General features: G+C 45.3%; 1 protein-coding gene across 4 annotated transcripts in view; it reads left to right on the plus strand.

Moving 5' to 3' along the window:
- Positions 1-21,744, plus strand: part of TMEM63C (transmembrane protein 63C) — a 739,018-nt gene that overhangs the window by 698,569 nt on the left and 18,705 nt on the right. For all 4 annotated transcript variants that reach the window (XM_078659954.1, XM_078659953.1, XM_078659951.1 and 1 more), the window contains one exon: positions 17,954-18,121. In XM_078659954.1, the coding sequence (XP_078516080.1) occupies positions 17,954-18,121 (168 nt within the window). The remainder of the gene's footprint in view (positions 1-17,953; positions 18,122-21,744) is intronic.

A 21,744-nucleotide genomic window follows, 5' to 3' on the forward strand; every position in this document is an offset into this window, starting at 1 on the left:
TGAAAAGTTTTATAAACAAGTCACATGACCTGTTATGCGGCATAGGGTATAAAATGCGGAGAAAATACGTTGGCACGTGAGGCGGCGTCAGTAGCGGACCGATGTGCGAATAGGCCGAAGGCAACACAACGCGCCAAGATCCGGATGGCACCGAGGTGGTGTCCAGCAAGTTGCAGCACTGGTGTGGCCATCCTACAATGCTGAAAGTCGGCGTGGGGCGCCCTGTTGGCCTGTGAGTTTGCGTCAGTAGCGGACCGATATGCGAATAGGCCGAAGGCAGCACAACGCGCCAAGATCCGGATGGCACCGAGGTGGTGTCTAGTAAGGTGCACTGGTGTGGCCATCCTACAATGTTGAAAGTCGGCGTGGGGCGCCCCGTTGGCCTGTGAGATGGCGTCAGTAGCGGACCGATGTGCGAATGGTGCCAAAGGCAACGCAACAATGTTTTCTGAATAGAAGACACCACAAGCGCTGAGATGCCAAGATCCGGATGGCACCGAGGTGGTGTCTAGCAAGTTGTGGCACTGGTGTGGCCATCCTACAATGGTAAAAGTCGGCGTGGGGCGCCCTGTTGGCCTGTGAGATGGCGTCAGTAGCGGACCGATGTGCGAATGGGGCCAAAGGCAGCGCAACAATATTTTCTGACTAGAAGACACCACAAGGCGCTGAGATGCCAAGATCCGGATGGCACCGAGGTGGTGTCTAGCAAGTTGCCGCACTGGTGTGGCCATCCTACAATGTTGAAAGTCGGCGTGGGGCGCCCCGTTGGCCTGTGAGATGGCGTCAGTAGCGGACCGATGTGCGAATGGGGCCAAAGGCAGCGCAACAATATTTTCTGAATAGAAGACACCACAAGGCGCTGAGATGCCAAGATCCGGATGGCACCGAGGTGGTGTCTAGCAAGTTGTGGCACTGGTGTGGCCATCCTACAATGGTAAAAGTCGGCGTGGGGCGCCCTGTTGGCCTGTGAGATGGTGTCAGTAGCGGACCGATGTGCGAATGGGGCCAAAGGCAGCGCAACAATATTTTCTGTATGGAAGATACCACTAGGCGTTGAGATGCGAAGATCCGGATGGCACCGAGGTGATGTCTAGCAAGTTGCTGTACTGGTGTGGTCATCCTACAATGCTGAAACTCGGCGTGGGGCGCCCCATTAGCCTGTGAGATGGCGTCAGTAGCGGACCGATGTGCGAATGGGGCCAAAGGCAGCGCAACAATATTTTCTGAAGAGAAGACACCAAAAGGCGCTGAGATTCGGTTACCACCGAGGTGATGTCTAGCAAGTTGCCGCACTGGTGTGGCCATCCTACAATACTGCTCCGAATAACGGCGTGGGGTGCCCGAAGGGGGGGGGGGGGAGGCGGCGTGAACGGGCGTTCCTAGGTGGAGGCTCGTCTGCTGTAGTGGGGCGCCCCTTTACCGTTTCAGTTGCCATTCAGCTGAGTTTCAGCTGCTCTTGATGCTACAGCGACAGGCGGCTGCAACAGGACTCTCAAAATGGCGGCTTGTTCTTTGGATTTGGGCCTGGTCTACTAAAATGGCCCTGGGACACTTTAGAACTCGGACGCTCGATTTTTTTTTTTCCTTTCCTGTACATGCAAAAAAATGTAAATGCCCGGTACGTTACACGCTTCATCTGCCACGATGTACTCTCCAGAGGAACCGAAAAAAAATATAGTTATGGTAACTATACCATGCATCGTCATATGGAGAGGTGGCACCAATTAATTATAGTGCTGCATAAAAGAGAGATTTGGAGGAGAACCCCCGACCTGCCAGTACATTCATCAAAGAAGTGGCACTGACAGCATCAGAGGCAAGGGAAATGGTCCCAAATATTTAGAACTTTGGAAAGATTAAAATGACATGTTTAGATTGTGGCAAATTAATTTCATGTGGACAGATGAGTGTTACTCTAATAAATACAGCATATGAACATCATCATAGTCGATGGTTGGTAGAGACATTTTGACTATATCCTGGACCTGCCCGTCCTCGCCCAAAATGGCGCCGGAATAAATGGGACTCGTAACTCCTTGTTGTGTACTGGTTGCAGAACCTTGAAATCACGAGATACGTATGCAGTTTTGAAGGATATGGCGGGCGGGGACGAGAATTGATTGAATATTTCGACATCCCTATTGATATTAAGTTCTGATGTGTTATTGATTACTGTACTATTGAAAGTTCGAATTAACGTCACCCATGGTACTTGCCCGCAAATGTATATCTAGATAATTTTATTGTAACTGGCCCTGTCGTATTTTAATTATAAAATGTACGTCCACCGATTCCGCAACTGTTAGACACCTTAGTTCTTGCAACCTAATGGCCCGCCCGTTACGTTCCTCTACAGTGTAAATGTCTACTCATCATATACGATTACAGTTTGCTCCGTGGCCGGCCCACGTGGTTATAGGCTCGTATTTGTATAATGAAATTTTCACAATAAAGGTTTTTAAAAGAAAACATGGTAGTAGTATATACATTGGTAAAGTTTTAATTAATAATCACTGTTTTAGAATCATTAAAAGGCAAGTGAAATAAAGCAGACCAATTACATGAAGGGTAAAAGGTATAATACGCAGGAACGCAGTAAAGATAAATGGTCAAGGGCTGTTGTGTTTTCTACTCCTGCAACATAAAGTGATCGATAAGAATCTCATATTCAGGCGTATCGGCGACTAAGACAGCAGGTCGACCCTCTTTTGCTCAACGGCTCCGTCATGGGACGAAGAAACGCTCTTTTTCTCGAAAAAAGAATATATTTTACTTGTAGGACAGTTGTAAATTTTCCGGGAAAGTACATTAGCCTGGAACATTATAACATATATTTAAGAAAAAATAATGTTCTGAAGTAATAAAAAGCATAATTTTTAGGTCATATGACCAAGCCTTTCATCATTAGAATAAGAAAAGTAAAATGAACCAATGAAAAGTTTTATTAACAAGTCACATGACTTGTTATGCTTACGTTACGCGCTGCGCGTCGCGCCCCGGATGACTTCCGGATGCGCTAACGCGGCGCGTCATATGACGCATTACGCGACAACGCAGGTCCAGAATATAGTCAAAATGTCTCCACCAACCAGCGGTCGGAACACAACCCCTTTCAGCAGGCTAAATAGTTCTGTTAAATGACAACAGAAGGGACAGGCAACAAGAACCATCAGTCAAAGAGGGGAGGGCTAGTTCTTCTCTACCGGGTTACATTGGGGCGCTACCGGAACTGATCGAATTGGTAGTCTACAGTGTTTCTGGATGTTTCAGACTGAAGCTGGGGTTAGCATGAGAGCACCACCATTTCGTAGCTCCGTCGTGGCCATTCCGCAACCAATCATGGCAGCCGCTCTTTATCGTTATTTTGGGCGGGGTGGGTGGCGGAGCCGAGCTGTTTTGCAGCCATCATTGTGTGGAGTTCAGTTCATCTCACTAGTTTTGTATTTGTCATGAGGGGTTGTTCCTAATGTTTCTATTTTAGCGAGGTCAAAAAGAGATCCCATTAGTGACCTACTGATTTTGCTCGATTCCTTTTCTTTTTTTTTACACGATTTTTCGTTATCTGCAAAGACTTATATTTCATGAAAAAAATTCTGATATGCAGTCTCCCAAGATGGCCACCAGAGACAAAAGAGCCCAAATGTAGCCCAAATATCAGCCAGATGTAGCCCAACTATAGCCCAATGACAGAATGTCCCAGAGTGTTCTAAAGAACAACTAGAACGCTAACAGTCTTACTTATGACAAAAGTATGGCACACCTGAAGTCATCTTGATTGGAATAAAGTGGTAACACTTAATACATTTAATTTGAAAAGGAACAAAATGAGGGGTTTCATTTTGCCATAGAAATTTTATGGGAGTGCACCCAGGTGGGGTTGCCATCGACACATAAAGATGTCCCCACAAATATGTAAATAGGGTAAAGATTGTTTTTTTTTTGTATTTTTGTATATATGTATAGTATTTATTGAGTATCAAGCTGGTATCTACTGAATATAGTGTCTCCAGCATATATATATATGGTATATGGTCTCTAGAACATATGTTCAGAGTAATAACAGACAATGATATTATGTATATACATGAGTGATATATATATTTATGTGTATATAATGATTATGTTCTGTATTTATGTATTATTTAGATTATGCTTAGATTTCAGTATGTGACGATAACATAGCCAGTAATCACACAACCAACTTACTTATTAAGTATATGCACAGACGAAGATTGTCATCCTGTTGCCCTTTTAATATTTGTAAATATGTGTCATTAAGCATTTATGCAGACAGAATTTTGTCACAAATTTACATGAATTGATTCAGATATTTATTTTTATGTGTGTCAGGGACACTAAAGTCACGTCATTATAATGTGTCTTTCTTCCCCTCATCCCGAACTCATGCCATCAAATACGTAATCACAATATGTTTTCAGTGTCTATAGGTGTCACATGGTATGCACAAGCAATTTAAAAGTTCAGGTGTGATGGGGTTTACAATTGACTGTGATCAAGGGCATCCGCCCGAAACGCGTCAGTTTTCACTTTTGTTAAGCGCTGCTTAATAAATAATCCTTTGCCTGATATTGGAATCGTGGAGTCTTCTGTTCTTCCTGGGGACCCGGGACGGCAGTGTGGCTTCTTTTTGTTTCCGAGATATAGATATATATATATATATATATATATATATATATATATATATATATATATATATATTCACTGAAAAAACCATAGGTTTCACACCAGTTATAGTTAGGAATTAGCATTTAAAAAACCTATTAAATTCACTGAAAAAACCATAGGTTTCACACCAGTTATAGTTAGGTGGAAATTTTACTCGCATAAAACCATTGAAATTCCCACGTTATAGTTAGTTGGACTCACTATAACTTGCGCGTGCAATGCACTGCTGATTTGAGATGTCATCAGTGATGTCATGAGTGATGTCACTGACCATGTCATGAGTGATGTAATATGTGACGTCATCAGCACTGCATTGCACGCGCAAGTTATAGTGAGTCCAACTAACTATAACGTGGGAATTTCAATGGTTTTATGCGAGTAAAATTTCCACCTAACTATAACTGGTGTGAAACCTATGGTTTTTTCAGTGAATATATATATATATATATATATATATATATATATATATATATATATATATCCCCACATCTGATGACCCTAACTTTTCATGAGCATCAACAAAATACAAATGTCAAACTAGGGGAAGAGTTTAACATACCTTTGGACGTAGCCCTATATAGACAGTCCTCATTTATATACCATCCAAATAAAAGCCAATAACAACTGATAAACCTTTGCACCCTTAGAAATGATCATATATTTGGAGATTAAATCACCCAGCGGGTAGTTAGTTTACTTTACTCTCACCCACACAACTCACACTCCAGATTGAATTAAATTTTAACAAATGAAACCACAACTCCAAGTTACGCCGCACCAACAAATTGCGCCAATGCTGTTCTTGGATCACAGTTGCATCCTACTAGATATAACCATTACAAAACCATAAAAAAAGGAGAATTTATGGAGAATGAATGAGGAAATTATAAATGACCTAGAAACCAAAGCCACAGAAGAAGCTGCTAAAACAATTCTTAACTAATGTAGATAAAATACATCTCTATCTTTCTCACCTAAACAATGTGAGAAGTGATTAAAGGTACTATTGGGTGGGCAATAATACGCATGTCCAATAAAAACAAAAAAGCTAATAAAAAATAAATGAACTAGCGATCGAAATTAAATGGCAAGAACACATGCTAATTAAGAAAGAAAAAAATGAGTTAATAAACAAATGGAAATCCCTAAAATATGAATAGAAAAAAATAATTAGTGGACAAGAACATATTTGGGTCAACAATCTAAAGGCAAAAAAAAAATTCAAATGTATAGGGCAGGGAAAAGGAAGATATTGGCCGGTATTCTTAAATCAAGGAATGCCAATTCACCGATCACAGCGATAAGAAGCAAAATCTGTAAGATAGAGACGGATATAAAAGAAGTTGCCTGGATCTTCCATGAATATTACAAAGACCTATGCAACCCAGATAAACATCCAGATCATAATGCATGTCATAAATACTTAGATAACATCACCCTTCCAAAATTAAACAAAGAGGCACAAACAGAACTAAGCAAAACAGTTGTTACATCTGAAATCATTAAGGCAATTCCCTCAAAATAGGTAAAGCACCCGGACCCGATGGGTTTCCTACTAGTTTCTACAAGTCCTTCCAACCACACTTGATAAACCACCTGGGGGAGCTTTTTGTCCACTATGCAGCTACTGGGAGAATGGGACCCAGTTTCTCGGAAGCTACAATAGCGGTAATAGATAAGGAGAATACGGACCCCCTAGACATTAATAATTATAGACCAATATTACTATTGAATGAGGACTGTAAAATATTCACTAGTATCTACACTAGAGGAACATCTTGCATCCCTAATACACCCCTCGCAAACTGGTTTGATTAAAGATCGAATGGCAGCAGATAATATTAGATTATTTACACATGTAACAGAAGGAGCAAAACTATTATCTTCACCTAAAAAGGCCACGCCCTTCTATATTTAAAAGGCCTTTCATAAGGTCTCATGGACCTTCCAGAGAACAGTAATACGCGAATATGATCTAGGGCCCATTTTCAAATGCATGGTTTTTACCATACACGCCAATCCCATAGTCCAGGTCAGAATTAATGGCTCCCTTTCAGACAACTTTAAACTCTCAGGGAGGAAGGCCAGGCTGCCCATTACCACAACTACTTTTCCTCTTAACTGTTGAAAATCTTCTGATAAACATCTGCCAAAACTAACAAAGCAAATGGATTCCCTTTTAGTTCAGCCTCCAGAAGATTGAGGCTTGTGCAAACAACATTGGGATTTTCTCAGAGTAGGCAGACACCCCAATGAAAGCTACTCTAGATATAATAAAGTCTTAGGCCAAAGTTTCAGGTTATACATTAAACACAGAAAAAGCAGAGGCCTTTCCCCTAAATCACTTATCTACTCAATCAAATTAGTAATACTAACCTCAAATGGCAATCTAAAAATTATTAAATATGTAGGCTTGCACTTCTGTAACTCCATTCAAAGCACCAAAGATTAGATTAAAAAAACAACACTAACCAAACCCAGAACCTAATTGATGCATGGTCATCTAAATACATATAATCTGGCGAGACAGATTAGATTGTTTCAAAATGATGATAGCACCTCAGATCAATTTCGTAATTAGTATGTTCGCACCACAACTATCTTCTCATTTTTACAAATTAGTTGACAAGCTAATATTAAACTTCTTTTCGCAAAACAAGAAGCAGAGATTTGCAACAAAAAAAACTTAGGCTGGATAAGAAAAAGGGTGGTGTAAGCTCTCCAAATGTATTTAAATACCAAATTGCCTTTCTAATACATGTACTGGCTGAAGAAAGAATTTAAAGCACCACCACCACCTATTTGGGTCTAAATAGAAAAGGACCTGCTGTAATCTGTACCTCCATTTGCTGCCCTAACAATGAAACACCTTACAGTTAAACACTCGTACAATATTTGAAATGACTTTATAGAAGCCCTTACATTTCTAGACAAACTAAGTATTATCAAAATACACAATTCGCCCCAGGGTCATTATGGGATAATCCACATATAAAAACTGAAGGGAGAATGCCATTCTGGCAAAGGTTGATCAAAAATATACCCTCTATGTTAAAGATTTGGTAAACAAGGATAACCTCATCTCCTTTGCCACCCTTCAACAAAACACATCCCAAACGAAGTATTTTGATTTCCTCAAATTACCATAGACAGAAATTGGAACTTCCAATACACCAGACTTAATCAAATGGATTAAGCAATTATATACTCATGGTCACCAGGCCACAAAGATGTACAAAATACTATCCCCCAAAAACCAGAGAGAAAATACAAACTTACAAGAGAAAGGGGGACACTGCCTCATCAGTCATTTCCCAATGTAAATACTGGATCCCCCACAGATGCTTCTGGACATCACACAAGCTCTTTAAATCAGCAAAAATCCTTACCATAAGTTTTACAGACGCCCCTTGTGTACCCTTGATTTCTACATACAAAGATCAAAACCCCTAATGTCAATCTGCCACAAGCATCACCATTCCTGCTACCCTCACATGACCAAGCAACCTTTTTACAAATTCCTGAGTACCTTTATAGCTTGGAGTATTCTTACATGGTCCGCAAACCCTATCGCAGGTCTATTCTCTCCTTCTCCAAACCTCTGACTTCTTACCTTTTTGAACTTTGTTCTCTTTGACCTTTTAAATCTCTCTTGTTCTCTGGAGAAGTAATGTAACCATTTGTCAACATAAGGTATGCTTTTTTTCTTGTTGCCTACCTTTATGTTTGCGTATACCAAATGTACAAATGTTGCTTCTCTGGATTCTTTTGTTTCAATATGAAAAACAAACTTTTTTTTAAATATAAAATGCCCATTATATTTCCTAATTACTTCCACCAAAGCTCTGTCTCTACCGGATGAATGCCAACACCACCCACCTCCAACCTCCCTTACCTTTTTGATGCACATGTATACAGAAAAAATAACTTTTTGTCCCCAACTGCTCACTAGGAAGTAGTTCTTTTAACTGAAATTTTCACCCAGACCCAAAAATGTGCCTTGTCACATACACAGAGAGGCTGCACCACCTATGTCCCATGAACAGTTCCCAGGAACACCTTGTTTAAATGCTTACCTATGCACCAAAAACTACCTATGTGGCCTTATAATAATGACCCTCTGCACCTCTGCGACACACAGTTTATATCCATGTGATCTATTCATGTTCTATTTCCCTATACAGTGTTCTGATGCCCATAGGAGTCAGAACTACACTTAAGAAAACTCCAAAAATATATTGACCCACTATGTCATCAAATATAATTTGATATGCCCACAGTTTGTCTCCTCGAGCTTCTGGGACAATGACTGCATAAATTTGCCAATCTAATGGACCATGACTCATTGGAGTTATTCCTCTGTGTCCTTTTTTTCGGATTCCATTTATCCCAAGGATCCTTCAGAAACTCACAGACAGCATCAATTAAATATTGATTCTAATCACCTATGTGTGCACCCCTCATTTAGATACTCGGATCTCTTTCTCATAACTTGTATGTACTAGACTTATTTAGTGCTTCAGACGTGACTTGTCCACAGGCACTGTATCAATCACTGCCTGAAATGGTGCTATCTGAAAGCCATCTCTCTTCAACAAATTCAAAACCACTTGACCAGGAAGAATGGGGAACTTCTCTCTCGCTCTCTTTCTCTCTCTCCCACCTTCGCCCGCTTGTAGCTTCTCAATCTGATATTATAATCCTGAAAAACTGACCTTATTGGATCCATGTTTGTCAGTGAATGATGTCATGTCCTGACAGAGCTACATATGACCTGGAAAACAGTCATCACACTGAATCTGGAGAAAAATGGTGACTTTCCTTTTGTGGTTAAATCCCACAGAGATATAGGTGATCATTACATTTTAGGCACAAACATATGGTTTTCTGCCTTTAATCATGACTAGAGAGTGTTAAGGATTCCCATTGTTTCCTTCTAAACTGAAGGTTTTAGGAGATTTTCACCCAAATGAAGAATCATATCTTCCTTTACCACTTGGCATTGTGTCCTTCTCTAGCCAAAAGTAATTTACTGTCTGAGTATTGGCTTGTTATCGCTTCTATCTAAGTAGGACTGAACCTTCAAATTCCACTTGCCCCTTAAGATGGATAATTTCCTGGATCCAGCAATGCTGCAAGCAGGAGAATCTGCCATAAGTCCTTCATTCACACTTTTTAACAACTAAACTGACTTCAGATTTGCTCTCTAAATCTGTGCCAATAAGCAACATTTGTAAGACGATAGCATTGTCAGCACCAAAAGATTTCTGCCAACATTATGCACTTGATGCATTTTTATTTACAAATGCTTGTTGTGGCCATGAAATCTTAAGGAATGTTTTTCTTTGGCTGTTTGACTGTATGTTGCTACTTTCTTTCTTCTTTTTATTTGGGTCTGCCTCATTGATATGAAATTGAAGAGAGCCAGGATGCCAAGGTGGGAATAAGTGACGTTGTGGTAATGGTCTTCTTTATTTTTTGGGCCTAGTCTGTTCTCAAATCCCTCTCAGCAGTCTCTCACATTATCAACCACAACCTTGAACAGCGACAAGCTGCATGAGTAAAGTGCACAGCCTTGTCATCACAGGGGCTTGCCTACTGGTCACACTCTGACATTTGCATAGCTTTGGTTGGTGTCGGGCTCAGATACTTTCTTTAATTAATTTGTCGCGATCTTCTGGAACGGTCCCTTCCTCGTGGAAGCAGGCGGTAGTCACTCCTGTCTTGAAGAAGGCTACTTTAGATCCGACTTTGCCTGAGAACTACCGCCCCATATCCCTTCTTCCCTGGATAGCCAAAATCACTGAGGCGCATGTAAATTCCATCCTATCTGACCATCTTGCTCGCAATAATATTCTGGACCCGAGTCAGAATGGTTTCCGGTCGGGACACAGTACCGAGACCGCGTTGCTCTATATGACCGAGCACCTACGTGGGGTGCTCGATGCTGGGCGAACGGCGGCGCTCCTCTTATTAGATCTGAGCGCCGCGTTCGACACTGTGTCCCACCGTGTTCTGACTCAGCGCCTAGAGGAGGCTGGTATTGCGGGGACTGCTCTTCAGTGGTTCTGCTCTTTCCTCTCCGGTCAGTCCTTCAAAGTGGCTATACCATCTGGCCAGTCCACCTTCCATTCTCTGGATCTGGGGGTCCCTCAGGGCTCCTCGCTGAGTCCAACCTTGTTCAACCTATATGTGAAACCGCTAGCTGCGATTGTCAAACAATGGGGTTTGACGATGACCTCATATGCTGACGATACGCAGCTGGCGGTGACTCTGAGTGGTGACCCTGAGGTGGATGCCCCTAGATTCCGAGCAGGACTGTTGGCCGCAGTAAATTGGCTGAGATCCAATTGCTTACAACTGAACGCCAAAAAAACTGAAGTTATGGTGTTGGGGAAACATGCAGAGCTCTGGGGAGATCGGTGGTGGCCGCCTGAATTGGGCGTTACTCCTGTTCCTGTCTCCGAGGTAAAGAATCTAGGAATTTGGATGGACTCGGCCCTTACTTTCTCGAGTCACACGAAGAAGGTCGCAGCTACCTGCTATGGTATTTTGCGAGGCCTTAGACCTGTCCTCAAGTTTTTCGATTCTTCTACCCGGCAGCTCGTGGTTCAAGCCACGGTTCTAGCTCGGCTGGACTACGGCAGTGTGCTGCTGTTGGGGATTAATCAGGCTGAAGCATCTACACTTCAAAGGGTACAGAATGCCGCGGCTCGGGCCATTGTTGGCCTTCCTAAATGTTGTTCAGTGTCCAGTACGATCTCTGCTCTACATTGGCTGCCGGTTAGGCAAAGAATTAAGTTCAAGTCGCTATGCTTGGCCTTTAAAATTCTGAAGCTTTCTTCGCCGCCGGCACTTGCGAACTTGCTCTCTCCCTACATCCCGCTGAGGTCCTTGAGATCGGAGGCTCTCCATCTTGCGGTCTGCCCCCGTTTTAAACTCAGTAGGATGGGTGGCCGCTCTTATCGAGTACTTGCCGCTGGTTTGTGGAATGCTCTCCCGGCGCACATCCGTGCGCTGAATAACCTCACTGTTTTTAGACGTGCGATCAAAACCTTCCTGTTTTCTGTACCCGGCTAGGGTCTTTTTACTCGTTCTGTGTTATGTTTCAGTACCTGTTCAAGCGCCAGGACGCCCCTTCGCTGGGGCAGCTGTGCGCGATATAAAAATTAATAACATAACATAACATAACATGTTTACAATCTAACTGTCACAAGGAGGTAGGCCTTGTAATGGCCTGAAAGAGGTGTGTGTATTGAGGTATGTATATTATGGGAGACTAGCACCCACCATGTATGCCCCCTAAAAGGATGAAACACAGACAATCTATCCTAATTTCACATCTCTCCTTACAATAGAATAATACGTCTGCACTGTGTCATCCTCCCGAGGACGTGGGGGTTGGTCAGTTTGGGTCGTTATTTATAAATAAGACTTGGATAATAAATATCATTCTGTAATTGTTGCAAAATTAATTTACCCAACTTGAGGACAATACCCACAAGGTGTATACCCAGCCAAACTGAAATATTTCCAGATGTAGACTAGGACGATAGGCCAGTGTCTCTGAAAGTCAGCACCTGACCTGCAGTTTCAGGCCTGACAACCTCTCCTGGCTCTTACTGTTATGAATATCCTGATTTCTAATAGGCAAGCCACATTTTATCACCAAATCCAGAACGCCAATGCAGGGTGTAGCACCTTGAATTTGGAATCTGAAAGAAACAGTTAGTTATAGTTTTCTTACCTTCGCATTACCCCGAAGCGTCAGACTGGATGCAGAAAGTTTTACGTCAGCAGCACACCTGCGCGTCGGTTGACTCCGTCGTCGACGTCGTGGTCTCTGGGATGATGTTGCAGAAGTTACTTAGATGCCGCTCTCGCGCGTTGACATTAGTTCTTTCTTTTTCCACACCAGCGAGCGCAGATCCGAAGAGAGCGGTACCCCCAGTCACTTTTTGACTGACTTTTTGCAACTTTTGTCGACTTTTCGAGTCTTACATCGACTCCTGGTGCACGAGGGATGCCCGGTTTTAAGGCCTGCGGTTCCTGTTCTCAACTGATGTTGGTGACGGATACGCACCGCATGTGCCTCTACTACCTGGAGTGCGACCACGACCCTCAGTCGTGCTCCGACTGACGAACCATGGCCCGAAGTCTTTGCAGGAGCGGTCCCAAAAGCTACTCGAGGCCCGGCAGTCTGCTCCGCATCGTTCAAGGTCCCGGTCGTGTGGGAGGTCGAGGGACTGATCGTGGAGCCATCATTACTCCTCATCTAAGTCTTTGCACTCTGGGGCAGGTAATTTGAAGCACAAGAAAAAGTCGAAGAAGCATTGTCGCTCTTCGACTTCCCCTCGTCCGTTGGTCGACGCAACGTAAGGTGCAGATGGTGCCACTCCCGTGGCTCAACTTACGGAGCCTTCAGGGTCGACCCCGGACTTCCCTCTCTTTCCGGGAGCAACCCCTGCCAGGCTTCGTCAGTTCTACGAAGTGATGCATGCCATCTTTGGGCAGCCCGACTCCGCCAGTGCACCTTTGGGCCCCAAGGACTCGGTTGGGGGCTCCGGCCTCTGCTCCACAGGGCCCCCCTTGGGTCCCGCCCTGGATCCGGATTGGCGCCGGTCGACCTCGTAACACCTCCACCGGCGCCGATTCTACCGGCACCACGTCTGTAGCCGGCGCCGGCTGGACCTTCAGCCAGGGTCGACCCCGGCTTCCATTCCAATGTAGATACGGAGCTGGACCGGCGTCAACCGGCACCGATGGGTACTTTTGTGCCTGTATTCCACTCTGGCCATTTTCAGCCAGTTTGGCAGCTAGAGGAGGGTGAGGAAGACTGGGAGGTGTCTGAGGACCCTCTCACTGCTCAGCTGGAATATGATTCAGACTGGAGAGAGGACCTGGGGAATGCCAGTGGTCTGGACACCTCACCAGACCATGGCATGTTGTCTCCTCCTACCGTGGCTATGGAGGAGGGAGTGTCTTACGCAGTAGTGTTGCGTAGGGTGGCCAAGGCCCTACACCTCGAGCTACCTACTGTGGCAGTCAGGACTAACCTCCTGACAGAGGGGCTTCAACCAGCAGCGAGCTCTTTGGAGCCCCTGCTACCGTTTAATGAATCCCTCACAGACATCCTTTTGGACTCCTGGTCTAGGCCCACCACAGGGGCTTCTGTTAATAGGACGGTTGCCCGACGCCACCGCCTGGCCCCAGGCAAACCCACTTTCCTCTCCCAAGACCCCTCTCCCCAGAGCTTGGTAATCCAAGCCTCAGTGTCTCAAAGCGCATTCCCTACCGCACCACCGGACAGGGAATCCAAGAAGCTGGATCAGTTTGGGAATAAGTTATTTTCTTCCTCCAGCTTAGGGCTGCGGTCTGTGAACACTGCATGCCTCTTTAGCCATTATTCCCACTCCGTGTGGGATACGGTGGTGAAAGTGCTGCCTCAGTGTCCGGAGGAGGCCCGGGCTGTGCTCTCCCGTGCTTTTGCCGAGGGGAAAGACGTAGCAAAGTTCCCCATACGCTGTGCACTGGACACTGCCAACTCACTGGGTAGGACCATTTTAATGTCTGTGGCGCTTCGCCGTCATGCCTGGTTGAGAACGACTGGCTTTTCCGGGGATGTCCAGAACACCTTGATGGACATGCCCTTTGATGGCCGTCACCTTTTCAGCGACAAGGCAGACAGTGCCCTAGAGCGCTTCAAGGACTCTCAGGCTACGGCCAAGTCCTTGGGCCTCTCCACCACGCTTCCTGCACGTTCGGCCTTTCACCCATTTTGTGGCCACCGAAAGGGTGCCCCAATACGTTCCTTTCAGAGCCACAGGCCAGCGCAAGCTGTTCAACCTCAGCGCGACCGGGACGTGGGAACCACCGACATGGTTCTTGGGGCCAGCGGGCGGGCCTGTCCACCACCTCCCCCTCTGCAGCAGCCTCCAAACCTTCCTAGTCAGACCTTTCAGGCCCATCAAATGCCAGTGGGCGGCAAGATTCGCCATCCCCTCCCCTTCTTTCGCGCCATCACGTCAGACAGGTGGGTTTTGCACATAGTCCAAAGGGGCTTCTCCCTCCCCTTCGAGACTATCCCTCCAGCCATGCCACCCCAGTACCATCACATGTGAGGGGATCATCTGGTCCTTCTCCAACAGGAAGTTATGGCTCTTTTGGCCAAGGTAGCCATTGAGCGCGTTCCTGCCCCAGAAGTAGGTCGTGGTTGCTATTCCCACTACTTTCTGGTGCCCAAGAAGGGCAAGGGCATGCGTCCTATCTTGGATCTCCGGGACGTCAACCGATTCAGCCGGAAGGAGAGGTTCATAATGTTGACACTGGCTCAGATCTTGTCTGCCCTCAACCCTGGAGACTGGATGGTAGCGTTGGACTTGCAGGACGCTTATTTTCACATCCCCGTCCTGCCCTGTCGGCCCAGCGCCGTTACCTGCAGTTCACAGTAGGCCATGAGCACTTTCAGTTTACCGCGCTCCCCTTTGGCCTTACCAGCGCCCCTCGGGTGTCCCCGAAAGTGATGGCGGTGGTCGCAGCTCATCTGCGCAGATCAGTGGTTCCAGTCTTCCCCTATCTCAACGACTTGTTGTGGAAGGCGGGCTCGCCCCAGGCAGTCGTCTCCCACCTCCAGACTACGGTCGACCTCCTGCATTCGCTGGGGTTCTCCATCAACATGCCGAAGTCACACCTGTCCCCCTCTGAGAAGCTCCTCTTCATCGGAACAGTTCTAAACACGACGCAGTTTTGGGTTTATCCTCCCGAACAGTAAGTCCGGGATATTAGGGCTATGGTTTCAATCTTTCAGCCTCTATCACGGGTTTCTGTCAGGATGACCCTGAGGCTGCTGGGCCTCATGGACTCCTGCATCCTGCTAGTCGATCATGCCAGGTGGCATATGCGGGCTCTGCAGTGGGACCTGAAGGTCCAGTGGGTGTAGCATCAGAGGAATTTGTCAGATTGCGTCCAGATCTCGAGGGCACTGCACGACAATTGCAGTGGTGGCTCACGAACCAGGATTGAGTCAACAGCAGATCCCTCTCCCTTCCCCAACCAGAACACACGGTGGTGACTGACGCATCCCTTCTGGACATGGCTGGAACTTCAAGGCATATCCCTGGTGGTTCAACACCTGGCAGGTTCACTGGTGCATGGTGCATGATGGATCACGAATGGCGTCTTCACTCGTAGGTGGTGCAAGGTCTATTTCAACAGTGGGGAGAGCCTTGGTTAGATCTATTCGCCACCGAAGAGAACGTGCAATGTCAGCAATTCTGCGTGTTGGAATTTCAAAGGTGGCACTCGCTAGGCAACGCTTTTAGTCGCGAGTGGAGTTCAGGTCTTCTATACGCCTTTCTGCCTATACCACTTGCTCAGAGTGCTGAAGAAGATCAAGCACGACCGGGCCCAAGTTATTCTTGTGGCTCTGGATTGGGCACGAAGAGTCTGGTATCCCGAGCTGCTCAACATGGCCATCGATCCGCCGATCTGACTGCCTCTTCGGGAGGATCTTATGTCGCAGCAGCAGGGGACGGTCCTCCACCCAAACCTGTCCAGCATCCACCTTCTTGCGTGGAGATTGAGCGGCGGCAGTTGACGTCATTTGACTTGCCTCCGGAAGTCTGTGATGCAATCTTGGCAGCCAGGCGTCCCTCCACTAAGACGGTATATGCCTGCAGATGGAATACATTTGTGACATGCCCCTCTTTCTTAGGTTCTCTTGTTCCTTCTGTCTTTAGCCCAGCAGCGATCTGCTCTGGGTACTCTTTAGGGCTACTTCTCGGCCATTTCAGCCTTCCTCAGGCTCCCTGATCAGCCTTCTCTTTTCAAGTCCCCTGTTGTAAATAAATTTATCAAGGGCATTACTCATCCTTTTCCTCCGGTTCCCTTCGTAATGCCTCAGTGGGACTTGAACTTGGTCTTTACTTTTCTGGTGTACGCTCTTTTAGCCACTACATACCTGTCCTCTCCGACTCCTCACTCTGAAAACTGCTTTTCTGATGGCCATCACCTCTGTGTGCAGGGTGAGTGAAATACAAGCCCTGTCTTCCAAGCCTCCTTTTCTGGCTGTTCATCTGGACAAGGTCGTCCTCAGAACTCTACCTTCCTTTCTTCCAAAGGTGGTCACTTCTTTTCATATTGGCCAAACCATCACTTTGCCCAATTCCGGGTTGACGACCAGCTTTTTGTTGGTTACGCGGGCGCTGAGAAATGTCGGGCCGTGCACAAACGAACCATCTCCAGGTGGGTAGTTCTGTGCATCAAGGCCTGCTATTCTTTGGCAAAGAGCGAGCCTCCTGTGGGGCTGCGTGCCCCTTCCACCAGGGCGCTCGGCAGCTACTACTGCTTTGAGACGGAGAGTTCCCGTAAAAGACATCTGTCAAGCAGCTACGTGGGCATCACTGCACACGTTCACCAAGCACTACTGCCTGGACAGTCAAGTCCGGAGAGACCGCTTCTTTGGCCGGTCTGTTCTCCAGGACTTTCTGGTGTGAACTTAGTTCACAGACCCACCTCCGGAGTTGGTATTGCTGGGGTATCTATTCTAAGGTAAGGAATCTATAAGTAACTGTTTCTTTCAGATGAACAAGTTGCTTACCTTTGGTAACACTATATCTGTAAGAAACATAGGTTAGTTATAGATTCCTTACCGTCCACCCATCCTTCCCTTTCTGCGAACTGATTTCTAGGGTTAAGGTCATCCTTTCAGGGCCCTAGTTTTGTGCACCAGTGGTCAGTGTTTTGCAAGGCTCTGCGTTCTTGGCACGGAAAGTCGTGTACTGAACTGACGTCAGCCCACGTGGGCGACGTCTAAGTAACTTACGCAACATCATCCCGGCGACCACGATGCCGACGATGGATGCGGAGTCAACCGATGCCACCTACCGAAGCGCAGGGGTACTGCTGACAAAAAACTTTCCGGATCCAGTCTGACGCCTGGTGGGTAATTCTAAGGTAAGGAATCTATAACTAACCTATGTTTCTTACAGATATATTATTACCGAAGGTAAGTAACTTGTTCATTGAGCTCTTTCCTTGTAAAAGTTTTATTAACCAAGTGCTACATTTTCTCTGAAAGATAGCTGGTTTAGAGTATCCTGAAGAAAATTAGAAATGCTGGACTCTTTCTCAGTTCCACATTTAACTTGTATCTCAGTAGCCTTATTACAACTACTCAACAATAATCTTAATTTAGCTAGATATGACAATATAGGTTTGTTGTCACTGCCCTATGTCCTCTGATAATTTCCTTCCTACTCATGCACAGGGTTACTCTACATGCTGCTGAAACACTTAGTGGATCGCTATAACATCTACTATGCATACATCCCGACCAAGCTGAGCCAGAGCATCCACACAGCCGCCATCAGCCAAGTGATTGTGGCCCCAGTACTCTGCATGTTCTGGCTTCTCTTCTTCTCCGTTCTTCGGCTAGGTAAGGCACAAGACTCCCGGGTGTGATTGTTCTGCTACTGGTGGATCATTAAAATACGTGATGTAAGCTGTCTACCTATTTAAACATTTCCATGATTCTGTGGTGATGGGGTGTCAGTGATACTGTGGGAGAAGGGACTGGTGGTGTGATGGGTTCACCATTTCTAAGGTGTCTGGTGGTATGATATTGTTACAGTTTCTTAATATCTATTTAAATAATATTTTAATTATGATGCTTTAGTCAGTTTCAAAGGGCTTTAAACACATCTGTATGCATAAAGTGTCTACATATCATTCATGACCAGTCATGTGGCACAATCAGATGGGTAGAAGGAAAGAAGTAAACTGATGGAGAAATCTAGCTGCAGATTCCTTACTTTAGAAGCTTCCGCCAGGCGTAAGACTCAATTTAGACTTTTTTTCTTACCATGTCTGCGTAGCGGAAGAGGGAATCGCACGACTTCGTATAGATGTCATCCACCCACCCATTGTAACGTCGACAGAGTCTATGTAACCCCCTCGCCGACGCGAGTTCCTTCTTTTCCGCGATTGCAAGGTGGATTCGTAGTGATTAGGGGGCCGTTTTTTGGCCCATCTCGACAGTTTGTTGAGTAAAAGTCTGCTTCTTTCATGAAAAGTCTTCAAGGTTTAAGCCCTGTGGATTTTGTGGCAGACAAATGTCTGTCACAGATCCTCATACCATCTGTATGTGGTGGCTTGGAGAAAATCACGACTCCTAGGAGTGTGGTTCCTGTTGTCGTCTCCGGCCAATGGCGTTCAGGGAGCATCGTTTGAAAATCATGGCTGCATGGCTAGCAGAGACCCTGCATCGTCGTCGGTCCCCCTCAAAGTTCGGAGATCACTCAAAGAGCCGTTCATAAGAGGGTTCTTCACCATCGACATCGAAGGAGTCCTCGAAGCAGAAACTGACAAAACTGACACAAGTCCGGTGTCTCTGATGCCGTCTCCCAGCTTCCGATTGAGGAGTCTTTACCAGAGTCTACCGCACACCTCCCTGTTTTCCCTGGAGCCGGGGTGACTCTGGCCTGACTGTAGGAATATTATAGTTTCCTGCATAACGTCTTTGGGCCTATGCCTCCCCCTGGTGCGCTTTCTATCCCTATAGAGGTGAGGGGGTGTCTTAACTGAGTTTGCGCAGGTGGGTTCACTCTCAGAATCAGTCAGGCCCTCCGGATCCGTCTTCTGATCCATAATGGCGGCAGTGCACCAGCCATTCGGGGTTCCTACCAATGGTGCCAGAGTCTGGTCAACCAATGACATTGGCGGCTGCCGGTCAGCGGCAAGCCATTACTTTTCTGGCATCAAAACGATGCCGCAACGCCGCCCTGACAGCCCTGGATGCTGCACCAATGGAGCCGTCTGATTCAGACACCTCTCCACTTGTCCCTAGACGGTTTTCAAGGTGAAGAAGAAAATATATGGGATCAAAACCCTTTGGACAACACTGTACTGCCTCCTGTAGAAGGAAAGTGGTTTACACTGTGAATGAGGCGAGTGGAATTGAGTCCTCTCCAGTTTCGGACTTATTTTCCACACCTGGTTTGGCTACAGAGGTGAGTTCCTCCTATGCAAAAGTGTTAAGGAGGTGCAGCTGTTGTCTTGGATTGGAAAATTCCCTTGGAGGAACTACCCACAGACCCTTTAGTGAATGTACTTCACCAGGGGGAGACAGGACTGGAGCCCTTATGAGTCTCTAGTCCTCTGAGCTTGGGCAAGCTTGGAAATGCCAGTGGACCAGGCGATATCCCATAGGCATCTAGGGTTCCTGTTAGTCTTTTAAAACATCTCTCCACAAAGGGTCTGGTTCTGCAAGCAGCTACAGCTTCTGCAGACCCTAGTGTCCTTCATCTAGTCCCACCAAGCTCTGACCCCAGATGGCTGGAAAGTTGTGGGAGAACTATTTTCTCATTGGTTAGTGCAGCATTGCAGTCTTTGAATACTGCATGTGTTCTGGGCGGGTATTCCCATGCATTATGTGACTCAGTGGAGCGTTTGCTACCTTGTCTTCCAGAGGAAGCCATATGTGAATTGCTACAGTGGATGCAGGGTGGCTGAGAAGCGGCTAGACCATAAAAAGTGGTATGGATCCCACAGATTCCGTGTGGAAAGCTATGGCTCATTCAGTTGTATTGCGAAGACTTGCATGAGTGCGTCAATCTGGATTTTCTGAGGCAGTCCAGCATAGCCTAAAAGATATGCAATTTGATGGTGTACACTTATTTGGTGCACATGCAGATTCCACGTTGCAGCATTTTAGAGCAGATGGGTGTGACAAAGACACCTACACATATTTTTCATTGTTTTAATTCTTATCAGAATTTTGAAGAAGGATTGTTATGATTGAATAAGTGGCATGTTTCTTATGATGGCACACAGTGTAGTGCGTAATCCATGCGTTAATGTTTTTACGCTTATGGTTATTTACATGTATCATCATCACCCTTATTTTCGACGTGTTGCGATCACAAACAATATTATATGGGCAGTTATAGTTAAGGACTATTTTCAAGTGAAGTCATGTTCTTTAAAGCCATTACCTGCTATACTACCATAGGTTTTTATTATTTCTATTTACTGTTAGGTTTCGAAGTAGTGACTTTCAACTTTAGCTATGTCAACAACAGCTTTTAATATGTTTATTTCTTTTCTGATCCTTAATGGGTTGTTGCCTGATACACAGGTCATACAGATTTTTCTTTACTCTGAAGAAGAGCTAATGCTCAAGAGGTGATAACCATTATGTGCTCTGAGTAGAGCATCCTTTGTATGCTTGGTATGCATACACACACACACGCTGAACCAGGATCTTTCAGCTTGTGAAGTAAAGATTCTCATTGGGGAGATTAGAGTTACCTCTCTGTCAAGTGTTAATTGATCTGTCTTAAGATATAATAAATTCATGAAATGTAATATCCTCTAAAGGGACATTTTGGTGTGACCTTACACTTGGTCTCGGTTAATCTTGCTGTCCTTTAATACAATGATGTTCCATTGATGGAATTGTACATCACTGAGAGTGTCGGTCTAAAAATAAAATAACATCTTGTGTCCTCTAGAAAGGTAGTTTGTAGCTTACATTACCAGTATATGTGAGTTCTACTTCTCCCTCTGGTATTTGCTTTGCATCTAAGCAATAGGTGATTTTCCTTATTGATGATAGTTAGTTCCTTATTTTTGCTAGATTAAGTAGGTGGGGACCAAGACGTTAACATCCTGTGAGCCTTAAGACACTATGTTTTTGCTCTTAAGGTACTGTCATATAGACATTACAGTTTGGTGGCTAGTCTGCACATTTGTGTAGACATTTGTTGGTTCATAAATGTTCTTTGATCATTCTGGTTTCATTTTCCTCGGATTACGTCACGCTGTTCTAGGTCTCTAAGAAGACGTAGTCTCTAGGTTTCTAGGTTCTATGTCACTTTTGCATTATTACTTAAGATTTCCTTTTTTTCCTTAAGGAAGCTTCCCTAAAATGACGTACTTTTTCTTCTCTATGAAGATGTTCATATACGTTTGTACATTAGAAAAATAGTGTTTGCCTCATAACTGATACTTTTTGTAGAAGACTTTGATTACTTTATTAAAGGATCGTTGCTTATTACT

The sequence above is a fragment of the Lissotriton helveticus genome, chromosome 9 (genome assembly GCF_964261635.1).
Source record: "Lissotriton helveticus chromosome 9, aLisHel1.1, whole genome shotgun sequence".
Lineage (NCBI taxonomy): Eukaryota > Metazoa > Chordata > Amphibia > Caudata > Salamandridae > Lissotriton > Lissotriton helveticus.